Source organism: Hemicordylus capensis, chromosome 1 (assembly GCF_027244095.1).
Source record: "Hemicordylus capensis ecotype Gifberg chromosome 1, rHemCap1.1.pri, whole genome shotgun sequence".
NCBI classification, from domain to species: Eukaryota; Metazoa; Chordata; class Lepidosauria; order Squamata; family Cordylidae; genus Hemicordylus; species Hemicordylus capensis.
The window spans coordinates 266,390,555-266,411,339 of NC_069657.1; the positions used below are offsets into that span (position 1 = coordinate 266,390,555).

The 20,785-nt window shown below is 43.5% G+C and overlaps 1 protein-coding gene across 3 annotated transcripts in view; it reads left to right on the plus strand.

Annotated features, from left to right (window-relative positions):
• The window catches only part of CTNNA1 (catenin alpha 1), a 114,060-nt gene that overhangs the window by 29,195 nt on the left and 64,080 nt on the right, over positions 1-20,785 (plus strand). For all 3 annotated transcript variants that reach the window (XM_053284941.1, XM_053284939.1, XM_053284940.1), the window contains exons 2-7: positions 1,689-1,795; positions 4,739-4,934; positions 7,325-7,491; positions 8,017-8,136; positions 8,651-8,917; positions 14,841-15,044. In XM_053284941.1, the coding sequence (XP_053140916.1) occupies positions 1,691-1,795; positions 4,739-4,934; positions 7,325-7,491; positions 8,017-8,136; positions 8,651-8,917; positions 14,841-15,044 (1,059 nt within the window). In that variant the 5' untranslated portion in view covers positions 1,689-1,690. The remainder of the gene's footprint in view (positions 1-1,688; positions 1,796-4,738; positions 4,935-7,324; positions 7,492-8,016; positions 8,137-8,650; positions 8,918-14,840; positions 15,045-20,785) is intronic.

Consider the following 20,785-nt stretch of genomic DNA (forward strand, 5'->3'; position numbering starts at 1 on the left):
CCCACCCCTTGAAGTCACTGCAGCTACAGCTTACAGAGTTTTATTTCAAAGACTGCTTCTTCCACCCTCACTTAATAACTCCTCTGATACTTTCCTGCTATGAGAAGGCTTTGAGAAAGGGCAGTGCTAGGGTTCTATGCTGATCATAGTTGACAGAGCAGGTTCCCTGCTTCCGCAGATCGAATGTGTACACACAACTAGTGTCAGATCATGAGGTGATGAAGCAATGTAGTAATAAGTACTTTAACAGTGGTATTGCGTGTTGGTTTTTTAAAATGTAGTTGGATTTCAGTGTCTCAATTTAGTATAGCTAGAGACCAATAGTAATATTGGCTATGTTACTCTATGCCCAAGTAAATTATTCACTACTGCAACTGGTGGCATAGAACTAGGTGATTGGAAGGAGTCGGAGAGGAAGGTTTTGATACCCTTTGTAAAGCTTTGGGAGTCCCCTGGATTTCCAGAATCTGTGTGTGAAGTTAGAGGGGAGACACCCTTGCTACTTGCAAATAGCAGGGTGTTTGGCTTGGTATTATAAGTGGGAACTGGAACATTAGATATCTGGCAATCATACAGTTTTTGCTAAAAGTACCACATATTTTAGAGGTAAGTGCAGCTGTCTTGCAAAGTGGATAGGGCTGCATTAGTTGCAGTTGCACCTTCTTGTCATGCTCTGTCCACTTTTGCATGGTTGCCCTCTTCTGTACCTTTTCCAGTTCTACAATGTCCTTTTTTAGATGTGGTGACCAGAATTGTATGCAGTACTCCAAGAGTGGCCGCACTATAGTTTTGTATAAGGGCATTATAATGCTAGCAGTTTTATTTTCAGTCCCCTTCCTAATGATCCCTAGCATGGAATTGGCCTTTTTGACAGCTGCTGCACATTGAGTCGACACTTTCAATGAGCTGTCCACTGCGACCCCACGATCCCTCTCCTGGTCAGTCACCAACAGCTCAGATCCCATCAACATATACTTGAAGTTGGGGGGTTTTGTCCCAGTGTTCATCACTTTACACTTGCCAACATTGAACCACCTTAGCCATTTTGTCACCCACTCATCCAGTTTGGAGAGATCCTCTTGGAGCTCCTTACAGTCTGTTTTGGATTTCACTACCTGCAAGAGTTTGGTATCATCTGCAAATTTGGCTACCTCATTCCTTACCCCTACTTCTAGATCCTATACAATCCAGATAATAGGTGGTCCTCCTCTTTTCCTCATGCTCCTGATAATAGTCACTCTCATTGGGGATTTGCAGGTTGGTTGCACTAGTGAAAACATTGCTACTTTTAGTTGTCTTTTTGTCAAGATTGCTGTTTTATAAGAGACACTGAGGAAAAACAAAGGAGAGAATAGGAAAAGGTGGGGGGACAGATTAAAATGAACACGTACAGTAAAAATGTCAAGCTGAGTCCCTGTTGCAGACTGGGTCTAAAAGTGAGTCTAGAGTATGGCCATGAAGACTACTTTGATGAATGGGGCAAGAATGCAGTTTCTCTACTTTTGCAGAAAAGCTCTAGCAATTGAAGCAGTTGGCCCTTACCTATGTATCTGGGGCTGCAGTCTGAACCCACTTACTCTAAGTAAGTCCCATTGCAGTGAGACTTTATTCTGAGGGGGAAAGGCCTGGGTTTGTGCTGCATAGAAATTTGTGATAAATGCAATAACCAGAACCTTCTCTCTTCCCAGAAATGACTGCAATTAATACAGGAAATGTTAACTTTAAATGGGATCCCAAAAGTTTGGAGATAAGGACACTGGCTGTTGAAAGGTTGCTAGAACCTCTTGTTACACAGGTAAGAGAAGCTGTGTTCTTTTCTTTTTATTAATGTTATGGCTCCCCGGTAGGGATGTGTACAGAACCGCGGTGGGGACACTCAAAGGTGGCAGTGATCTATCTTTAAGAGCGGGCGTGGGTGTGCTTACCCCTCCCGCCGCTTTCCTCTGCTGGCATCTGTTTGTTTCAAAGCCCATCAGGGCAGCGGCGTACCTGCCTCCCACTCCATTGCCCTCATCTTCCGGATATGACTGGAAGTCGTCGATGCATCTGCAAGGAGGCCATAAAGGGCCACTGGACCGGTTCCGTGTACATCCCTACTCCTCAGTGTTGCATTGGGAGGCGAACAGTTGATTGCATTTGTATCACTGGTCATTGGACTACTTAAGGATGTAATGAACATGATACCAAATTCCGAGTGTTCTTTGGTCCTTTTGTAAGGAAACATCAATATTGTAGACTATAAAAAAGAAAACAACTATCTGTTTGGGGAGGAAGTCATTAGAGCTGCTACATATTATTGGTGTTATTTTTCACATCATTATCTTGTACACAATTTCCTTGTTACAAGAGATAGTGTGGTATACAGTGGATAGAATGTTGGGTTTTCATATGGGAGACTAGGTTTTAACCTCCCCCACCACCATATTAACGGAACTCATTTGGTAGGATGAATAAAACCAGCATCCAAATCTTTAGAGGAGCAGCGCATCATTGGAAACGCTTCCTCACTACCAAAGGAAAATTGTGCTGATGAAACGACCCTTTGCATGAATGCAGCATCTTTCTTTGATGGAGCACTTCCTCATTCTACCTAAGACTGAAAGATCAGGAGTACCCAAGCTCACATTCTGCTTCTTCCTTGAATTCATGTGCTGCTCTTCCTATCTCCCTTTCTCAAGTTCCCTTTCTCCCCACTTTTTTCCTTGTTAAATACTAACCAGAACTACCTCTAAAAACTGCTCTAAAGCGTGGTTAAAAGCAGGTTTTGCATGCTAACTATAGTTCTATACCAAAGTTTAAAACCTCTTTCAAACTATATTTTCAGATTCTGGTTTAAAGCATCTGTGGTTAGCAAAAGGGTGCAGAAGAGGAGCATGTGAGCCTGAGCTGGCACACCCAGTCTCTAGCTGTGGTTAAGATACTGCAATACTTTGGCACTGAGCCAAAATCATTGGCCCAATCCAAGGAAAATTGGAGTATATTTTTCTGTAAAGAGCAAACCATGAGAAAAATCTGTTTGTTGAGACAAAACAGTATAAATCTTGCAAAACAGTTCATGTATGGGCTTGATTCTGGAGGCCAGGGATTGGCAAATTGACCATAGGTATTAATATCAAGATTTAGGAAATGGCCATCCTGTTTCTCAAGGTTAATCCAACAAAAGCTTTTCCTCTGCCAAGCTGTGAAGTTTGCTCAGCTTTCAAATTATAAATAGTTGATGCTCTTTACCAAACATGAACAATTGTTCTATAATCACTAGTTCTTGTTTCTAAATTAAAAAATCTGGACACTTGTTCTGCAAAGCAAATGGCCTTGTTCGGTGGGTTTGCATGTATACATTGAGTCTTAAAAGAACCATACTATGAAATGTGTAACATATGTAATGCGGTTTTTCACAAGTCACTAGCAAAGAGTAACTAATCTGCCAATGAATGTATCTTAAAATTCCGCTTTTGTTGCTAGAATTTTTATGCTGCTCTGCTTTTAATGTTTAATTATTTGCTGTTCTGGAAGCCTTCTGGCTACAGAGCAGCATAGTAAGTGTTATAAATAAATAAAAATATTGTCTAAATTAGTAAGCATATTTTTAATTATTTAAGAAATTCTAGCTAGTTAAAATGTACCCTACTAGGTAGTTCAAAGAACTTTAGTTGTAAATCAACATTTTAATGCAGTACATTATCTACATTGCCCACTTTTCAAGGTAGCATTTAGATATGGCATTTCCCCCTATACTTTCCTCTTTACACAGAAATGCACTCTAATTTCTCTTTATATTTCCGAAAAAGCAAAATGCAAAATAAGAAACTTTATTTAAATCAATTCACCCTATTGGGTGGCCTTAGGCAAGTAACACTCTCTGCCTAACCTACCTCACAGAGTTGTTAGGATAATCCCATGACTGTTACTCTGAGCTCCTTGAAAGGTGAGAATACAAATTTTAGAAAGGAAAAGAAATCCTGTAGAGCATTAAACAGATAGTGTGTGTGTGTGTGTGTGTGTGTGTGTGTGTGTACACAAAACAGATAGTAAACCGTTTCCATAATATAGAAAGTAATTGTGAGAATTCACTTGTATCCTGCAGCAGGAGGAAAACACTGGCTAGGGAAAGCGCAAGAGAAGATGAGTTTTAAGTGGTGTGAAACTGGGGGAGAGGAAATTCAGTAATAGAGTGCTATGATAAAAAATGGGCAGAGGAAAGACAAGATTTAACAAGTAGATTACAGATTGGAGAACAAATGGGTTACAGAGAACTGGAGAACACGAATTGAGACAGATTTGAAGGTGCAAGAAAGAAGAAATGAAACTTGCCTGTAAAACTGCAGACAGAAGAGTGTTCCATGCAAGCCTCTGCTTTCAGCCCATAAAGATTGCACTGTTAATCTGAAGTTGTGCTTTCAGGTACATTAATACTTAACATGAAGATTTTGTTTAGACTGTTGTGTTCAGACTTAATGGTTGGTGACTGAAAGCCTCTAGTTACACAACTTGATGTTTTAATTGTAAACAGAATAAGGATGCATGAACAAAATAGGATCTATTGAACATCTCGTTTTTTTCTTTTCTATAATTATAAACTGTTAGATGAAGATTTGCTTTCCTAAATATATCTTTATAAAAGCTACTGATCTTTGTCCTAGCAATTAGTCTGTTTGGAACCATGTTAGAGAAATTTTCCCATATGACCTTGTCAAACCCAATAATTGAAAAGTGTTTCCTATGTGGTGATGCTTTCCAGGTTACAACGCTGGTCAATACTAGCAACAAGGGTCCTTCCAACAAAAAAAGAGGCCGCTCTAAAAAAGCGCATGTTCTAGCTGCATCAGTTGAGCAAGCAACAGAGAACTTCTTGGAGAAAGGGGATAAAATTGCAAAAGAGAGCCAGTTTCTTAAAGAGGAGTTAGTGGCAGCTGTGGAAGATGTCCGCAAGCAAGGTATGTAGTCTGCCTGTATGATGAGATTGTGTGTTCCTTCTTTGTGAATTTCTTACTAGCCTGCAAAAACCTTTAGTAGCCTTGCCAGCCAATACACAGAATTAAAACTGCTTTTTGTACTGGTGGGATTAGAGAAATATCTCAGTGCTCTCCAGGATAGTGTTGCCATTCTTGGTTACACAGAAGCAGTCATTTAAAGTATTTCCATTGATTTTTTTTTTTTTTTTAAATCCCAACCTTCCTCCAAAAAGCACAGGGTGGTATAAACCAGGGATTCTCAACGTTGGGTCCCCAGATGTTATTGGACTTCAGCTAAGCCTGGGGATTATGGGAGTTGAAATCTCTGGTGTAAACAGTTCTCCCTGTTCTCCACATGATCCCCACAAGAACCACCCTGCTGGATCAGGCCCAAAGCCCATCTAATCCATCATCCTGTTTCACACAGTGGCCTACCAGATGCCTCTGGAAGACTACAGGCAAGAAGTGAAGGCATGCTCTCTCCTGCTCTTGCTCCCCTGCAGCTGGTATTCAGAGGCATCTTGCCTCTTAGGCTGTAGGTAGCCTATACTCAGACTAGTAGCTATTGATAGACTTTTCCACCATGAATTTATCTAAGCCAGTAGTTCCCAACCAGGGTTCCTCCAGATGTTGCTGAACTAAAACTCCCATCACCCCCAGCTACAATTTATTGTGGCTGGGGATGCTTGGAGTTGTAGTTCAGTAACATCTGAAGGAACCCTGGTTGGGAACCACTGATCTAAGCCCGCCTTAAAGCCATTCAGGCTGTTGGCTGTTTCTACGTTTTGTGGCAGAGAATTCCATAGGTTAATTCTGTGTTATGTGAAAAAGTACTTCCTCTTGTTGGTCCTAAATTTCCCAGCCTTCAGTTTCATGGGATGACCCCTGGTTCTAGTGTTGTGAGAGGGAGAAAAATTTATCTCTATCCATAACTTGTGAGGTTGTGATATCACAACCTTGTGAGGTAAGTTGAGGCACAGTGACTAGCACGAAGTCACCCAATTTTAGTAGATCTCAGTAACAAATCTACTAAAACCATTGCTTCCAGTAAAGTAGTAGTAATAGCACTTTGTAAAATGAAAATTGTATTAACTGTCCTTGGTCTTTACCAGTCTGGCATGAGAACGTGGTGGTGAACTGGCAACTCAGTTCACCACGTGTTCTCATGCCAGACTGGTAAAGATCATGGACAGTTAAGAACACAATTTTCACTTTACAAAGCACGATTATATAACTGTGTTTAATTGGAAAAATGTATCTTGTGTGTGTTGAAAGTTTCTATCCCCTAGAAAAAACGAGCACCATATTTTCCCTCTCCTCCCCCACCCTGTGTTGGGTTAATGTTAATGGCATATGTTTTAAAAGCATGCATTCCCTGCATAGCTTATATAATTGCTACACGTATACCTAAGATACCATTGCAGGACCTAAACAGGATATGGTACAGCTGAGTACTTTTGGTTACCAGTGATTATAATAGGAATAAGCTTTCTATCTTGAATCTGTATAGGAAAATCGCATTTGTTCTACCTGACAATTCTATCTAGTTCTACATTTTCAGGGCTCTCGCTACTGGAATGCTAATCAGCCAGTTCTTATGTCTCCCATGAGTGTTCTTATTTGTGTCCTTCTGCAAACTTGATTTCATCTTTAGTCATATGTGGGAGTTTTCATCCGTAGGAAGTATAAAGATAAAGTTGTGCTGTCAAGTTGGTGTCGAACGCTGCAGTTGTCTTTGGTAGAATACGGGGGGGGGGTTACCATTGCATTCTCCCACGCAGTATGGGATGATGCTTTTCAGCATTTTCCTATATTGCTGCTGCCCAATAATAGGAGTTTCCCATAGTCTGGGAAACATACCAATGGGGATTCGAACCAGAAGCCTCTTGCTCCCTAGGCAAATTACCTCCCCGCTATACCTGCCATAGATATTCCTGCTGGTATGAGATCTAATATCTTTCAGGGGATTATAACATACAATTGACTCTGAAGAGGAAAAAGAACATTTGTTGCTTGAAATACACCAGATAGTATTGAATAAATCATTGATCATCAATTGAGCACCCTTGGAAAATCCATTGAGCATCCTTGGAAAATCCCCCATCCATTTTGTTTTGGAAGAATGGGTTTTTCCTTCCCTTCCCACTTGTGCTTTTAGAAAATACATTGCTGAGGGTCCCGCAACCTTCAGGGGCATCTTTTTTGGGAGGCATAGAGTGCTGCAGAAAAAAAAGGTTTGGCAAAGGTTGCTCCTCCCCTGTCCATGCGACACATTTTTCTGTGCACATGTTAGTCTGAATGTCAGCCACAGTGTATTACGCAGTTATGAGAAGCGAAGCAAACACTTCTTTGTGAACTTTGTGTGCATGTAGGAGACTTGATGAAGAGTGCCTCTGGAGAATTTGCAGATGACCCATGTTCTTCTGTGAAACGAGGTAACATGGTGAGAGCGGCCCGTGCCCTTCTGTCAGCAGTTACACGGCTGCTTATTTTGGCTGACATGGCGGATGTGTACAAACTGCTTGTTCAGCTTAAAGTTGTAAGTGGTTTATCTGTATCTTTTTCCTAATAATCTTATGTAGTTTATGAACGGCATTCAGAAATCCCTCCTGCTTCCAGGGTCCTGTCAGTTGGGGAGGGCTGTTGCCTTTGCTCTGCTTGTGGACTTCCCAGAAGCACCTGAGTGGCCACTTTTGGAAACAAGGATGTCAGACTAGGTGGATTTTGGATCTGATCCAATGTGGGATACTTAATTCCTCAGTGGTATGGCTGGCAGATCTGTTACTAAACAAAAAAAAATTGATTTAATGGTCCAGCTGTATAATGTTAGTTTAGCATTATGTGCCATTAAAACATGTAAATAGCTTATTGAAATACAAAATTCCAATTCAGTACTTTTGGCACCATGACTGAATGTGTTTTGAATGACACAGCCATGCAACTTTGTTGCTTGAGTAGTGCAGTGCTCTTGGAAATAATTGGCCCTGCTTCCCCTAGAATCCATATACAAATTTTAAATTGTGTATAGTGGATGTAATTTTAAAACTTGTTTTTAATATTTTAGGTGGAAGAAGGCATCCTGAAACTAAGAAATGCTGGGACCGAACAGGATTTAGGAATACAGTTTAAAGCTCTTAAACCAGAGGTGGATAAGCTTAATATAATGGCAGGCAAGAGACAACAAGTATGTATAGTGACAACGTTCATGTATATGGGTACCTGTTTATATACTGATATAATATCAATCAATTTAATATCAAAACTGTTGCCATAGAAGTGTTAAAATTGCCAGCAGTGCTGGCCGTGTATCGGAGAACACCTAAAACATGAAGATTCACTTAAGGGCTTTAAAGAAAGTGCAAGTTAACTAGAAAAGGTGTCTGAATTGCATGTTAGTAAATAATACATCTGTTTCCTTGGAGAACTAATGGCAGAAGATGAATAAAAACTGGTGTGTAAATAAATTTCTAGTGACTCTTGTTCATGAAAGCAGAACATTCAGGATTATACAGTTGCAACCTGATTGTGTCCCAGAGGTTATGTAGATTTCTGTACCTCTTGATAAATACAGTGCTGTACTTGGATGAAGGTAGCAATACACAGTACTCTTTTTAGGTTTGAGGGAGTCTAATTGCTGATCTGAACCATGTCCTTCAATATCTCTGAGCAACCTGTACTCTGTCTGGAATCTTCTGCAGGAATTAAAAGATATAGGTCATCGTGATCAGATGGCTGCAGCCAGAGGAATTCTTCAGAAAAACATTCCTATACTCTACACTGCTTCTCAAGCATGTCTGCAGCACCCAGATGTAGCTGCTTACAAAGCCAATAGGGACTTGATCTACAAGCAGTTGCAGCAGGCTGTCACGGGAATCTCTAATGCAGCACAAGCAACAGCTTCTGAGGACTCTGTTCAGCCGCAGAGTGGTGGGGGAGAGTTGGCTTATGCACTCAACAACTTTGATGTAAGTATTGCATTTTGCAGGGGTGTGTAGAAATTCCCCTTTTCATAGCAAACTTCTGAACCAGGATCTTGGCTTTATCATGACGTTCATAAACTGTGGTCAGAACACACCACGGTTTGCTAGGTTCAGACACAATGACAAATCATGATTTGGCTAAAAATAAGAGCTGAAAACTTCCTTTTGTATGGCAGGAAAGGAGCATGCAAGCTTCAGGCTCTTCCTAGTAAACCATGGTTTTGCTGTGGTTTAGTGTTTGAACTCACCCAATACTTTAACAAATGTAAACTTATTCTATTTCATGTTTTTATGTTTACACTTGAAACAAACTGTTCCACTTGGTATATTTATGAAGGATAAAGGTATGGAGGCCTTCATTTTATAAAACAATTGCAAATATTGAATATTGTAAATGGAGCAGCAAGCTGATACACCTTAAGGCATCTATGTACAGGTGAAACTCGGAAAATTAGAGTATCGTGCAAAAGTCCATTAATTTCAGTAATGCAAATTAAAAGGTGAAACTGATATATGAGACAGACGCATTACATGCAAAGCAAGATAAGTCAAGCCTTAATTTGTTATAATTGTGATGATCATGGCGTACAGCTCATGAAAACCCCAAATCCACAATCTCAGAAAATTAGAATATTACATGGAACCAAGAAGACAAGGATTGAAGAATAGAACAATATCGGACCTCTGAAAAGTATAAGCATGCATATGTATTCAGTACTTGGTTTGGGCCCCTTTTGCAGCAATTACTCCCTCAATGCAGCGTGGCATGGATGCTATCAGCCTGTGGCACTGATGAGGTATTATGGAAGACCAGGATGCTTCAATAGCGGCCTTTAGCAATTCTGCATTGTTTGGTCTCATGTCTCTCATCCTTCTCTTGGCAATGCCCCATAGATTCTCTATGGGGTCAGGTCAGGCGAGTTTGCTGGCCAATCAAGCACAGTACACTGTATACTTTTCAGAGGTCCGATATTGTTCTATTCTTCAATCCTTGTCTTCTTGGTTCCATGTAATATTCTAATTTTCTGAGATTGTGGATTTGGGGTTTTCATGAGCTGTACGCCATGATCATCACAATTATAACAAATTAAGGCTTGACTTATCTCGCTTTGCATGTGATGCGTCTGTCTCATATATCAGTTTCACCTTTTAATTTGCATTACTGAAATTAATGGACTTTTGCACGATATTCTAATTTTCCGAGTTTCACCTGTATATCTTCAATTTTGCCAGGTAGGAATCAATAAAAGTTGAAAATGGAAACTATAAGTATTGCAGCTAAAAGGGAAGATTTTATTATCTTTTTAGAACTACAAACCATTTCTAAACATTATCATGAAGAAACAGAAGCAGCTCACTTTTTTGAGAGAACACTTAGAAAATATTAACTGAGTAGTAATATACTTTGGATATTCAATTAAACTTTAACATTGAGCTTCCCAATCAACATAATCGTACTGTCACTCTTACTTGGGACTAAGCACTGTTGAACTCCGTGGGATTAGATTCTATGTAAACATCAGGCTAAAAGTATTAACAGAATTAGTTGTTCTCAACCCACATCTGTTTATTTCCTGCCCTATTCCAATAAATCCTTGAAAATACTAGTGTAACACAACTTTATTTTTCTGTACTGAAAGATCTGTAGCTTTTTGACTCTGAACTTCCACTGAGTTTCATACATTTTAGGAAATGGAAGCTTTACATGAACAGACTTTAAAACTTTGACATATTAATTTGTTTCTTGGGTGTGTGTGCATGGGTGTAAACATTACTCCGCATTCCAATTGATACAAAAGAGATGGGACTCTGGAGCACGTGAAAAGCAAGGGGTGTTGAAGACTGTGTTGTACCAGGGCCTTGCCATCAAATTGCTAGAGTGGCAGATTTCCAACTTATACTCCTGGACCAAATACCTAGAGTGTATATTCTGCAACACTGGAAAGTATTTCCAACATAACTGCTATTTGTTCAGTAATCTAATCAAATATAGTAGCAGTGCTAATAAACACTAACTTTGCTGCCTTGAAATCTTGGTTCTAAATTATTCATGGTAATATGAATTGTCTGTGACCATGTTTTAAAACACCATGTCAAAACAGGTTTCATCATTCTGGAAGAAAATATTCCACAACCTATTTTAATTATCCTCAAACTTCCAAAGCTTCTATTTCAGGTTTTAGAGAAGATTGATTTTTTGATATTATTTTTTTTCGGGGGGGGGGTGTCAAAATTTCAGGCTCTCATATCTAATCCAGAGCTCAAAGATCATTAGGGACTGCATCCCCTTAGAGAAGGGTCTGAATACACATAGTTGTATTCAGGCCCAAAACAGCAGCCCCTTCTCCCCACCCCCCCTTGGCGCAGTCAACAGCACACAGTTCTTGCTGTCCCCAAGCCCTCTGTGGACATTTTGACAAGCCAAATGAACCTTACTCAATTTGCTTGCCATTCTGTTGTAGATCATTCATCATTTTTTTGCATTTGGAAAGAACATGAATGTACTATGCTATCACAGTAGTTCTAGTGGCTAGAGGATTGCAGTTGATAGACAAGCCTGTTTTTGGCTTATGACTATACTAGTAAGAGAGCCACTAAATGGTTGGAAAGTATATTAAAATATGGACATAAAGATAGATTATTGGTGGGCAAGTAACAGCCCCAGCTTCCCATCTAGCTTTACCTTGCCCGCTGTCTTGTATAGCTCTACTTCTTAACCTTTTTCCTGCTTCTTCATTTGGTATCTGCTCTCTTCATGTCACCATCTCTTGCCCCATGTTCGTTGGGATGGGAAAACATACAAGTGGAAGTGGATGAATCATCCTCTCTAATAAAACGCTTGGTGTCCGTCCGTGGACGGACACCAAGCGTGCGTTCGTGCCTCGACTGTTCTGAGCATGCGCGGAGCGCATGCTCAAAACAGTCCAAGAGAGACACGACGGCCAGCACCCGGCGGCCATGTTGGGCGGCCAGAAGCGGCTGCCCGAAGAAGCTGGGAAGCAAGGAGAGAGGCGGCGGGGTAAGCTGGCCGAGACGGCGGCAGAGCCGCCGTCTCGGCCAGAGGAAGCCAGGCGGGGGGCCAGAGGAAGCCTGGCGGGGGCAAGAGGCGGCGAGGAAAGCCGCCCAAGGTGGTGGTGGAGCCGCCACCGAGGCCTGGCGGCGCCGGCAACGCCTGGTGGCGGAGACACTTTAGGGCCCTTGCCCGGCCGGGAATGTTAGGTGGGGGCGGGGGCGGGGGCGGCCCAGATCGGACCGGCAGCGTGGCCATGGAGGCGGTGGCAAGGGGAAGACTGGGCCCCAACTGACTAAAGTTGCCGGGTGAGTGGTGGGTGGAGCGCAAGACTTCTGGGGAGGGGGGAGGGCAAGAGGGAGTGGGGGTGGGCCCAGATCACTTACTAGCGCCCGTTATTTAACGGGCCTGAAAACACTAGTTATATAATAAAAGGCTTGGTGTCCGTGCCTCCGATGGTCGTTCTGGGCATGCGCGAAGTGCATGCCCAGAACAGGGCAGGGAGACACAACCGCCGGCACCTGGCGGCCATGTTGGGCGGCCAAGCGGCCGCCCAGAAGAAGCTGGGAAGGGGCGGCGGAGAAAATTGGCCGCGGCGCCGGCAGAGCTGCCGCCACGGCCAGAAGAGACAGAGACTGGGCCGGCGGGGGGCCGGAGTGGAGGCCGGCAGTGGCGGGCGGCCCTGGCCCGGCCGGGGAGAGCGGCGGCGGCACGGAGGCCAAAAGCGAAGGGCCCGCGCTGGCCACAGACTCCAAAGATGGCGGCGCCCGGCCCAGGAGCCCTTGCCGCGGCATGGAGGCAGGCGGGCATGGAGGCAGGCGGGGGCAGGAGGGAGAATGGTGGCGGCAGGCCCGGAGCCCAGAACCTCGGCCATGAGCTGCGGCGGAGAGGGAAACTGGACGGGGGGAAAAATGAGAAGGGGCAAGGGAGAGGAAAGGGAGGGGGGGAAGGGAAGGGAAGGCTAGCGCCTGTTGTTATAACGGGCTAAAAAATACTAGTCATTATATAATTGTTTACTTTCATTTTTGAGAATGGGGATTTTTGCCCCGTTGGTGGGCCCTTGTGAAATATTACTCACCTGTGTGTCTATGCAATAGCTGTACTGTTGTGTTCTTCCGTGTGTCTGTGTGTGTGTGCACGTGCCCACAGTCATTCTTGTCCCATATTCTCCTTGTCTGGTACACATGGCCATCATTGCTCTCTATCCAGGGCTCTTCCAAGCAGGGTTTTTCTCCACTCCAGTTCTCTCTGACCTTACAGCTGCCTCAACTTCTTGCAGAATTGCCTCAGACTAGATTAAGGTGTCACTGAGGGCAAGCTTTGGGGCAGTGCTCTGCCACCTCTTGCTTGTCTTCACTAGATGCTAGTATATTTCCAGGCCCATTATAAGGAGCTAGTGTTACATCTAAACCCTCAACTGCCTGAGGACTTCACCTCCCATATGAAGCTTTATGATCTTTAACTTGGGGACTTTGTTTTACCTCCCTTCCATTCTAGAAGTTGACTCAGATTGTGTGATCAATGCAGTGTGCTTGCAGTGGCTATGCTACTACAGAACAGTCTCTCTAAGAAGGTCCATAAGGCTACCTCATTTCTTGACTTGAAATGTATTAAAACTTTACTATCTTAGGTGGATTCTAATTACACTTCTATTGGGTGGTGACAACTGACGTATATCCTCGACCTGATATTTTCATGTTGTCACGTTGTGGCTTACCAGTGCCTTGGATGAACTTGCACTTCACAGAGCTCCCTTGCTTCAAATGCCTGTTAGTTCCATGCATTTCATCCCCTTGCGTGGGCTGCTAGGGCTTTTGAATTGACAGCATTGAAATATTTGTCAGTTAATGGTGTATTATAGGATAAAGCAAACAGCTGTGACAGAAGAGGTGGGGTTTAGTATATTAGTGGTGGTGTTTATTTATTTTTTAAAGGCACTGAAGGCTTCCTTTTTGGTTGCCTCAGAGTGGCTGTTCCCTGGGGAAAAGGGCATATGGAAAGTGCTGTCCTAGGTGAAGGGTCACAAATTCCTCAGGCACACCCTTTTAACTTCCCTTCTAGCTTTCCAGTGATATCTCCCCTTCTTGGTAACATAGTGAGGAGAAAGCAGGCATTCTCTCACAGATGTGTACAATATAATAAACTATTGCAAAAAGGTTGCCACATGAAGCTTTACTATGTGACGTTTGCAGTGGTTTTGACTGACATTAATACGAAGGTAATACATCCATATGCCTATGGGTACTTAATCTCAATAGTTTTCAGAAACCTTACTGCTCAGGAGCCTTTCTAAAGGAATTGGATACGGCTGAAAACTTTTTGCAAAATTAATATTTCAGGTGCCTCAAAGAATACAAGAAACTGCACAGTATAATTAACATGAAACACTTAAAATGTTCCAGAGTTGACGAATGAAAACACTTTGTCTGAAGTTGGTTTTGAACATGGCTATTTGGCTCTCTAAAAATATTGAAGTGGAATAACTGATACAGCTTTAACTTGGTACAAACCGCACTGTTGCGTACTCAATTAAAACTCAGCTATGCCTGAAGGAATTGAATTTGTGGTGTGCTGTGGTGTTCTTTGAACCATCTAGTTTTGAAAGGAGGTTTACACTTTATGATGATTATTACTTTTTTTATTTTGCCTTTCTCCTGAAGTAGACAGGCAGCTAAGGAAGATGGAGGAACTATGTAGAATAAGACCATATTGCTATTTTAGATCTTTGTAGATTGACAAGATGAAGCTGCTTAATTCTGGGTAACACGTTTGATATAAATATGCCAATATTCTGCTTGTCAATGCATAAGTTATACTCCCTAGCAATTCTAAGCTACATTCAAATTGATCCAAAATAGCCTGGTGCTTATTAAAAGTTCATTCATTTCTTTTTACCAGAAACAAATTATCGTGGATCCCTTGAACTTCAGTGAAGAGCGTTTTAGGCCTTCCCTAGAAGAGCGCCTGGAGAGCATCATTAGTGGTGCAGCCCTAATGGCCGACTCATCCTGCACACGTGACGAACGACGGGAACGCATAGTTGCAGAATGTAATGCAGTGAGACAAGCCTTGCAAGATCTGCTTTCAGAATACATGGGAAATGTGAGTAACTAATCTATTCAGGTTTTTGTTTTGAATTTTGAGCTTTGGCTCCTGTGTGTTAAACTGTGTGGTTTAATTTAAATAGAATCTCCTTACAGATATAATTGAAGTAGTTAATTAGAGCAAATAGTATCTTGCTCTTCCTGTGAGACAGACATATTTTGCTGTGTTAACTCTTGCTTTATTCCAGATCTCTTAACAGTGGGATAAAATTGTAGTGGATTTCTATGTTTATTTGGTCCTAACTCCCTGCAATGGAAGGGTTTTTAGTCTTTATATTGGCTAACCATTTTTCCAAGAAAAGGTTTCTCTAGGCAGTTTTATTTCATTGCTCAACATCCCTTAAATTTAAAGAGAAGTACTCAACAGCTTAACTAAATCTGTTTCGCTACAGCTTGGAGCCATGGCTTCTATTCAGTACTTCAGTGCTCCTAGTAAATTGCCATTCTCCACCCCCCCACCCCTTTTTTCTGGTATAATTTCTGCTAAACAACTTGGCAAACATCCAGACTAATGAAGTGCTCATACAGTGACTTTGTGCTAGTGCTACAGGGGAAAGGTGACTTTTGTCCACCACTCCTTCCCTCCAGAACCCACTTTGACTCCAGAAAGTATGTCCCTGACAGGCTATGCAACCCTCAGAGACATATTTTTTGAGTCACAGTGGACTTCAGAAGCAAGGGAAGATTTTTTTTTTTTAATGACCCTCCCCTGTAGCATTAATGCAGCATTCCCTACATAAGCGCTTCATGTGTCTGGATGTTGGCCACTACTACTTTAGCCTTTATATATTATGTTTTCCTACTCCTTTATCTTCAATCTATAAATTAACCTAAGTAAAACTGTAAGATTACTACTCTTCTCTTGCATGTGATGCTTCTTTTGGTGCAATCTGAAGTTATATATTTTGTTGCAAAAGTTTAGATGCATTAATTTATAGTTGCTGAGGTATTCTTCAGTGTTTTGAACCTTTAACTTCAACTTGATATTTCCACCAACTTTTTGGAAACATTGCTGTTAGATTGAACAAATGCCCTAGCCATTTAAAACAGTTTGCTATATGTGTGAAGATTTCTTCTGTGATCTCACATTGTATAACTACTCTCCCATATGAAAAGGCTGAAATAACTCTTAAGTGTGCCGAGCAGTAGAATGTCAACATTCTACCTACTTGATAAGTACTATCCTGTAAAGGTAAAGTGTGCGATCAAGTCAGTGTCAACTCCCTGCGACCACAGACCCTGTGGTTATCTTTGGTAGAATACAGGAGGGGTTTACCATTGCCATCTCCCATGCAGTATGAGATAATGCCTTTCAGCAACTTCCTATACATATCACTGCTGCCCGATATAGGTGTTTCCCATAGTTTGGGAAACATACCAGCAGGGATTTGAACCGGCAACCTCTGACTTGATGATCAAGTCATTTCCCCACTGCGCCATTAGGTGACTCTGTAGTCTGTATTAAGTGAAGAAAAAGGTTCTTGCATATGAAGGCTGATACCACCATTATTTAAGACTAACACAGTTGCGGACTCTGAAAATAGCCTGCAGTTCTGCCAATTCAATATTTTGTGCCTTTTGGTACAAAATAAATTATCCCATAGAACGGATTATTTCAGTGACTGCCCCTTTTCCATTTGCCATGTGACCTGCATTGTGAACAGACATCCAAGTCTTCTCCAGATCTCTGGGGAAATGCACCTACTACTTCTTATACGAAGATGCTCTCAAGTACCCTACAGCAGATGTGATGTTGTTTCTAATTTTTTTTTAAAGGGCCTGATGTATAATTTTGATACCGGATGCATACTGTTGAAATTTATGAGGAAAGCATGTGTTTAAAGCTGAAGAGCTCTGGTTTCACTGCCAACAAACTGTTTTAAAATTATAAAATTTAATTGGGGAAGGGCTTTCAAATGTCTAGACTGAACTTGCCTCCTTAGTATACTTTCAAGAGGGTTGATGAGGAATGGAATAACTCAGAATATTTCAGAAGACAAACTGGGCGAAATGCCTATTGCTGTTGAGCTTGGTGATTGATTTGACAGGGAGAACAATATTCCTCCCCTTAAAGAGAGGAGGGACAGTTCAGAAAGTACAAACATCTGAGATGCAAAGCAGTGGGTGTAGGTTTGGGTGGGGTGCTGAGAGTTACTTTGCTATTTGTAAAACGGAGAAAGAAGCTGGAAAACAGCTGCTCAAATTGTATTGCAATCCCTGAGAAAGTGGACAGTTTGCTCAAAAGATTGCCAACTGCTGAAGCAATGCAGTCTGCTACTGAGCTTGCAATGTTTGTTACACTTAACGTTTTCTTTCGATAGAGAGAGGGAGGGTTCAGGAGCACAGCTAGGTTCTTCTATCCAAGCTCAACATGAGCAGGACAAAGCAACAAAAATGTAGCCAGGAAACAATTTCCTTTTTGTTGTTGGAGAGTTCTTTGGAGGGTGGCAGATATAACAGAATGGGGAACACTAAGAAATGAAGGCAGATTGTTCAGGTGAGGGAAGAGAAGAAAGTAAAAAATTTTTACCAAGTGTTGTGATTATTTTGGGGTATCTGAAATGCATGAGAGAATGTTACTAGTAGTTCAAATTGCATTATAACTCACTCACAATTGATTAAGTGCCATTGTTGGTGTCGACTCTTAGCGACCACATAGATAAATTCTCTCCAGCACTTGCAATACAAACAGTAAAACACATGGGATTTCCTCTCAATCCTGTAACGTAAAGGTAAAGTGTGCAATCAAGTTGGTGTCAACTCCTGGCAACCACAGAGCCCTGTGGTTGTCTTGGTAGAGTACAGGAGGGGTTTACCATTGCCATCTCATTTGCAATGGTATGGAAACATACCAGCAGGGATTTGAACCAGCAATCTCTGGCTTGCTAGTCAAGTCATTTCCCCACTGTGCCATTAGGACCAATAGAAGGTTACTATTGAGTAACCTTTTTACAAATGAGGCCTTCAAGTTGAGTGAGAGTGGCTTACCTAATCTTAGAGGCCATATTCAGTCATACATTATAACCTCAGTTAACCTTAACCGGAGTTAGAATTCCTAACTCCAAGTTGCACTGCAGATGTACTGCAAACTGCCATTAGCCTAACTGGAGTGGAGGGAAAGGGCAGCCCATCCTGCCGCTCAGCCTCCCAGCCAGCAACATGGCCGGACTCTGGGCAAAGCGTCACTGCGTGGGCGCAACTGGCTACAATCTCTAGCAGGGCATGCTGAGCACAATTATGCATTTTTGGAGAGCCCTGCCACCCTCGGCAGGGGAAGCACATTGAAAGCCCTTTAAATGCCCTGCAATGCCAGTGCTTCTTCTGCTAGCCATGGCACTGCAGCCCCCCCCCCCGGCCCAGTGGACCCACACTCAGGAAGCACCACGCAAACTCCAATTCCTGAGGGGTTGGGGGCCCAGGGTGGATGGAATCCCACTTTCACTGTGGGAGGGGAGAACCCACATTCTCTAGAATGGAATATGCAGATGGGGCAGGACAAAGGATGTTCGGGGTACTGTCCCACCATGACCAGGGAAGATGTTGCAAGGGGAGACCCCGGCAGAGCACTCCAGCCAGACCCATCACTAAGCCACTGTAAGCAGCTTGCTGTCCAGTAGGCTATCTCTTTCATGAGAGGGTCAGTCCATTGGGGATATGCCTGTGCCCGTTAAGATGTTATCTCCACCCACTGACTGCAAGCTCACAAGCTGAGCTGCCTACTTAACCATCAGGAAGTCCAAGGGGACCACCTTTTAGTTGGGGCCCTGACTGTCTTTGTTGAAAAATAGAGGGGATCAACTTCCCTCTCCCCAAATCATTCTGCAGCCTTGCACATACCCCAGAGGATGTCTCCATACCCCATGTGCCATAGCCTGGCATCCAGAGGGCACCTAGACTCCCCCTTTTCCCTTGACCTGGCGCATGTGTGGTGTTGGTGGAAGTCTGGACACAGGCCCAGACCTTTCCACCCATCCAGATCTCCCAGTTGCTGATCTGTCGTCCTGCCATATGCAGATCTGCAGGCATGGGGATGGACGGGAAAGGGAAGCCCCCGTTCTCCTGCCACCACCGGAGAGGGGAGTGGCCATTCCAAGGCGCTGAAAAGGGTACACCTGTGCACATGGACATGCAGGCAGGCAGTGGGTACAGTATCGCGGTATCTTATCCACAGTCCCCAAGACTAGGAGTGTGTTCTCCGGTATAGCACTCCCTGCGGATGCAAGCCAGAAACCATCCTCACTCTATCCAGAATACCCAAGGCTTGACGCTTTCGAGCGGAAGGTGTTAGGTGGAGAATGGAATATATTGCTCTCTTGAATCAGCTATGCTTTTTCCAGGCAAATCACTTCTTTCCTCTCCACTCTGATGGTCCCTCTGATGAGCTGTCCGTGTGTGTCCCATGGCCTGTCACTCTCATGCCTGGCCACTGAGCCTTGGGTCAGGTGGTGGGATCCTTCAGAAAGTTTCTCAGCTGACCCAAGACTGTTCTGCGTGACCTGTCCTGCTCATGAGTAAGCCTCTGGGGGCATTAACGGCCCAAAGCGGAATGGGCTGCCCACACTTCCCTACCCTTTCTGTGTGAAAAATAGAACTTGGCTGCTCCAGCTTCCCTGCTTGAGTCTGCTTTTCAGACCCTGCCAATAGCGTCCCCACACAAACCATTTCCATGTACAGTGCAGGCAGTGGGCTGTGGAGTGGACCCTTCCAGCCATTCAAAATTCCGGGGCCAGCATGGTGGCATCTGCAGATCTCGAGGTGTAATGATTCCCAGGAGTAGAGACCCCCCCAGTTTCCAGCCACCCCAGGATGGCTGAGTTGCCTATGGGGGCTGCGGGTAGGGGTGCGCACATCCACATTGGTGGGTGGGTTGGCAGGGTGCAGGGTTTGACAGCAGGTTGGCAACTGTTGCCCAGGACAGCACTTGTCCAAGTGCCCAGTCACTGAGGTTTTCCTGTATGGAGCATCCTCCCTCGCTCCCCTTAGTCTGCCACTCTCGTGAGTGAGCGGTCCATGGCCAAATGGGCAAATCTGTCGTGCTCTGAACCACTGCTGCCGCAGTGGCGACATTGCTCATGAGTAAGGCAGCAAACACCCCCACCTGGGGAAGGGGCTGATCCCCCCTTCCCCACCCTTTTTGTGTGAAAAATAGAACTTTGCTGCGCCAGCTTTCTTGCTTGAGTCTGCCTTTTGACTTCCCCCTCCCGGTGCCATGATGGGCCACCCTGCTTGTGCTTCCACTTGGGTTGTTTGTGCTTGTGGACATCCATGACTGTTATCCCTGGGCGACTGTGCGTCCTGTCAGGCTGGCCGTTCTGGGATGGGGTGTGTTGGCATCCCTGTAGCCTGGCAACTCCATAGCTGCATGGCTGACAGGAGGGGCCTGGCTGCTTTTCCAAGCGGCTGCCATCGAGAAGTGTCCAAAGCATGGAGCAGCCACGTCCTCAGGGTGGGTCTGTGCCGCTGCCTCTATGACTGGGGTTTTGAAATGGGCATTTAACCGTGTTTATAGGCAAGTCTGCCTTTGGATGTAACAGTTCAGCAAAACCACAGTTGATGGTGGCGAAGCTTAGAGTTCCAATTTGGAGTTTGACAGGGCAAACTGGCGTTCTGGTTCTAGTGCTATGGGAGAAAAATTTCTCTTTATCCACGCCATGCATGATTTTATAGACCTCTGTCAAGTCTCCCTGCGGTCATCTTTTTTTTCTAAAATAAATAGCCCCCGGTGTTGTAGCCTTGCCT